Genomic DNA, 4,414 nt, shown 5'->3' on the forward strand with positions numbered 1-4,414 from the left:
TATAGTTGTTTAAGTGTTTGAAGAAAAGAAGACTCACTATATGATGATAAAGTATATAAAAGAGTCTTCTAGTCTATGGCCTTTTCTTTACACATCATTTTGATGGAAACACATGTTATATATATAGGCTAGACTAGGAACCCTTTTAGATTAAGATTTGTTCCATAATCTCCTTCCATCAAGGAGTTTGAATCTTGTAACTTCAAGGTGTTTATTAACCAAAGGGATTATTCCAATTGAGAGTTACTTAGAAATTATTATTCACCATAACGTATTTTACAAACAAAATTCTTAAGATATGAGTTTTCATTTATCATTTAAATGTGGGCCATATAAAATTTTCTTAAAATGATACAGGATCATTCATATAGTTCTCGTAAATGTTCAAATCCAGACTCACGGTCTAGTATTCTTAGTTTCTTACAGTTAGCATAAAAGGAGGCCTTTCCAGATTACAAATGCCTTCACAACCATCATGCTAGGAAACCTTAGAGGAGACTACTAAACTAGTATGCCAAAATAGCTCAGACAAGGGGCAATAGTACTCTAGGAGATCTGTCTTTGAGACTCCGATTCTGCCTTACATCTAGGTATGAATGTTGACTGAGTAAACAGTAGTCTATACTAGATAAGATAACCCACAAACAAAGGAGAACTGCTCTGACTTGGAGCATGTTGTACCAAAAAGCTTAGATAGTCCAATACATTTTAAAGTTTGACCATACTTGATGGATATACCATTATGAAAGCTTCAATTCATAAAGCCTATGTACAACATCATACAGGCAGATGACTAGTGGGTACTCATATTTCAATTCTCCAAACATGGATAAGTATTTCCATGTTGAGATACTTATTACGCGCCTATGATGGAACCTGCGGAGATATAGGTCATGTGAAGCTATATTGGGGAAAAAAGGAAGAAAAGAAACTAAACATGCTTATCAAATAAAAACTATAATGACAACAATGATCAAGCTTTATTCCCAAATTTTTGGGTTAGTTATGAATTTTCAACAAATTAATCAAAGTGGCCACATATTCTATCCGAAGTCATACTCTTTGTTACTTGACATGTAATTTTTTTACTATTTCTATTAAAGATATATTTTGTCTTCTTCTATATTTTTTCATTCTCTCAATTTAAATGAGCTAACTATTTTTCACTAATACATTAATCGTTCTCTAAACATGACCAAATCATCTCAAATGACTCTTTTTCATCTTTTTATCAATCGTAGTCTCCCTTATTTTTAAGAGAATTTTCTCATAATTTTATCTTTTCGTATATTTCCACTTATCCATCGTAACATTTTTTTTAATGAAAGAAAAAGTCATTGTAACATTCTCATTTCAACTACATTCATTTCATAAATATTAAATACTAAATACGTTGCTTCTTAACAGCCCAAGTAGAATTTCATACTTGGTGCCTTCATCTCCCAAGTAAAAATTAAACATTCATTTGACTCATGTTCTTCAATGATCTGAAACAAGCCTCAAACTAGAAATCTAAAATCTCAAAATCAGCTTGTACAAATTATCAAAGAGCATACTAATTTGATTGCACTAACAGAAAACATCCCCCGCCCCTTCTCTGGGGTCAACAAAGACCAGATATAGCAAGCAAATAAGGAACAAGAAGAAGAAGCTGCACAACTGAATGGAACCTAATTGTTTGTTTCACTTTAATCTCAAAATAAATAACCTGTCCAATCCAAAAATATTTTCTCATTTGGGATACAGTAATAAACATTGGTTTCTCTGTTTCTTTGGAGCAGATCAAATCCAATATAGCAGCAGTAGGTCATTTGTACTCACGAGAAACTTTTGATCCTGGGAAGTAATGATGCATCACAGCTACAAAACAAATTTCTGTACATCCCATAAAACAGAAAATTAAAATAGTAAAATTTGGAGACTGTTTAAGACATTGAATTCATGAATTAGCTACCCAAATGTTCAGCTCCAAAGCATGCCCCTTCTTTTCAGGAAATAATATATATAATGTACAATAGCATATTCTACCTGATTACGATCAATTAGATATATGCTCTTTATGTTGACATTGGTTCCCACTTTTAATCACTTCAACACTTGATGAAGGATTTATTTCGGGCTTGGGTCTTGCAATATCAAAAGAATGGTATCTTTGATTGGATTGGATCGTTTGTAAAGCTTACCTCAATGCTGCTCATCATCTCAGATGGGACTCCAGTTCCCGAGCTAGTGTTGAGCCATATCAAGTATTGATGATGTGCTGATCTGTGTTCCTCTCCAACCACTTTTGTGATCTCAAAATATATCTTTTGGTCTTTAATAAGGATCAGAGTGATTATAATTTCTTGATATCACCAAAAGTCTTTGCATGAACAAGTGCCATTCCTAAAATGATGAAAACGGATCTTATCTCTCATGATAATCTCCCTCATTGTAATTTTGGAGACAAATTTAGAGAAATTATGGCAGTCATCACAAGTCCTCAAATTCTTCATCACCCTAATGGGATATTCAGGTCTTACATTGATAAGACCAAATGCAATAGCAAGTTTTTCACTGTGAGTGCTAATCGTGACTTCCTTTTCCTCCGTTTCCACATCATGGAACACAGAACTGGTTTTGGGAATGTAGCCTATACTTTTTATCTGTTGAAGTAAAACCTCCAACTTCTCGTATATATAGGCTGACTGTGGGTGTGATCTGTCTCCCCCATAGAAAAAATGAAATTCACTATTGCATTCAACTGAGCTATAACCAGCTACTTTTTTAATGCCTTTCTTTCTCATTTTTAGTCTCACCTTATCAACAAAATCCCATCTCCCAACTGCTGCATACATGTTAGACATTATAACATGATATGAAGCAATATCAGGAGCTACTTCAAAAAGCAAGTCTGCTACATGTTGCCCCAATTTGACATCATGATGAATTGCACAAGCGCCCAACAAAGCCCCCCAATCCCCTGCATCCGGCTCTGTGGGCATACTTTTAATGAAGTTATAAGCATCCTCAAGATGTCCTGACCGGCCAAGAAGATCAACCATACAAGCATAGTGTTCTTTTCTAGGTTGAACATTCTTATGACCTGATTGAGTCATATAGTTGAAATATGCCCAGCCTTCATTTACTAGCCCTGCATGGCTACATGCTGATAGCACCCCCATATAAGTAACATAGTTTGGTTGCACTCCCTCATTCTTCATCCTTGAGAACAAACCCAATGCCTTTTCAGTTTCCCCATTGATTGCATACCCAAAAATCATTGTACTCCATGAAATAACATTCCTTTGAGGCATTTTATTAAACAAGGTCCTTGCCATGTCAGTGTTACCACATTTAACATACATATCAAGCCGTGCATTTTCAACAATGATATTACAATCAATCCCCTCTTTTCTTGCCACTCCATATGTGTCCTCCCCAATCTCCAAACAACCTAATTGACCACACGCCGAAAGAGCACTCACAATTGTCACTGCATCAGGCTTAATTCCAGCCAAACTCATTTGGCGAAACAACCCAATAGCCTTACTGGCAAGTCCATTTTGCACGCACGCTGCAATCAACGCATTCCATGCCACTACATCCCTCTCTACCATACTCCCAAACAAAAATTCAGCCAAACCCATCTCCCCAAATTTTACGTACATTATCATCAACTCAGTCCTCACCATAGAAACAAACTCCAACCCATATTTCACTACATGGACATGGACTGCCCCACCAGTCCATAATTCAGGCAATTGGGCACATGCCTTGACCACAAATGGATATGTAAAAGAGTCTGGACGAACACCAATAAGGTGCATTTGCCTATAAACCGAAGCAGCTTCAATGGGAAGCTCATTTTTCACATACCCTTTAATGAGAGTGTTCCATAAGAAAGTTCGTGGCTTGTGCATTTCGTCGAACAGTTGGCGAGCGTATGACATGTGACCCAAGAGTGTAATGTTTGTGAGCAGATGGGTGATGAGTCTGTTCTTGATTGATAGACCTGTAGTGAGGAGGAGGGCATGGATTTGTTTGAGCTGGTATGGGCTGGAAGAACATGACTTCAAGAGGGTTGTAAAAGCTTGTATTGGTGGGATGGAGGATTTTTGGTTGAGAGGAAGAGAGTAGAATTTGGAGGGATGAGTTTTGAATAACATTGGTTATATATATATATATATATATATATATTTATATATATATATTTATATATATATATAGCACAATACAACACAGAAAGATAGCCAATAGAAACAGAGTGAAAACAACTACAAGTTTGTAATAAAAGTCTGATGCCTCTTTAGGGACATGCATAAACATTAAACACAAGCAAGGAATATGAAAAAAAAAAAAAGGACAATCTATAAGGCCCTTAAAGCTCAGTCTTGATTTATTTTATCAAGGCCTGCATTGGGTTTAAATTTGG

The 4,414-nt window shown here is 35.8% G+C and overlaps 1 protein-coding gene across 1 annotated transcript; it reads right to left on the reverse strand.

The window, feature by feature from the left end:
• Positions 1 to 1,669: 1,669 nt before the first annotated feature.
• Positions 1,670 to 4,148, reverse strand: LOC142608154 (pentatricopeptide repeat-containing protein At2g01510, mitochondrial). The gene is made up of 2 exons (XM_075779866.1): positions 2,184 to 4,148; positions 1,670 to 1,875 (listed from the first exon to the last, which is right to left on the reverse strand). Exon 1 carries the CDS (start codon positions 4,146 to 4,148, stop codon positions 2,352 to 2,354), a length of 1,797 nt encoding a protein of 598 aa, XP_075635981.1. The 3' UTR covers positions 1,670 to 1,875; positions 2,184 to 2,351.
• Positions 4,149 to 4,414: the final 266 nt, after the last annotated feature.

Source organism: Castanea sativa, chromosome 8, assembly GCF_040712315.1.
Source record: "Castanea sativa cultivar Marrone di Chiusa Pesio chromosome 8, ASM4071231v1".
In the NCBI taxonomy this organism is placed as follows: Eukaryota; Viridiplantae; Streptophyta; class Magnoliopsida; order Fagales; family Fagaceae; genus Castanea; species Castanea sativa.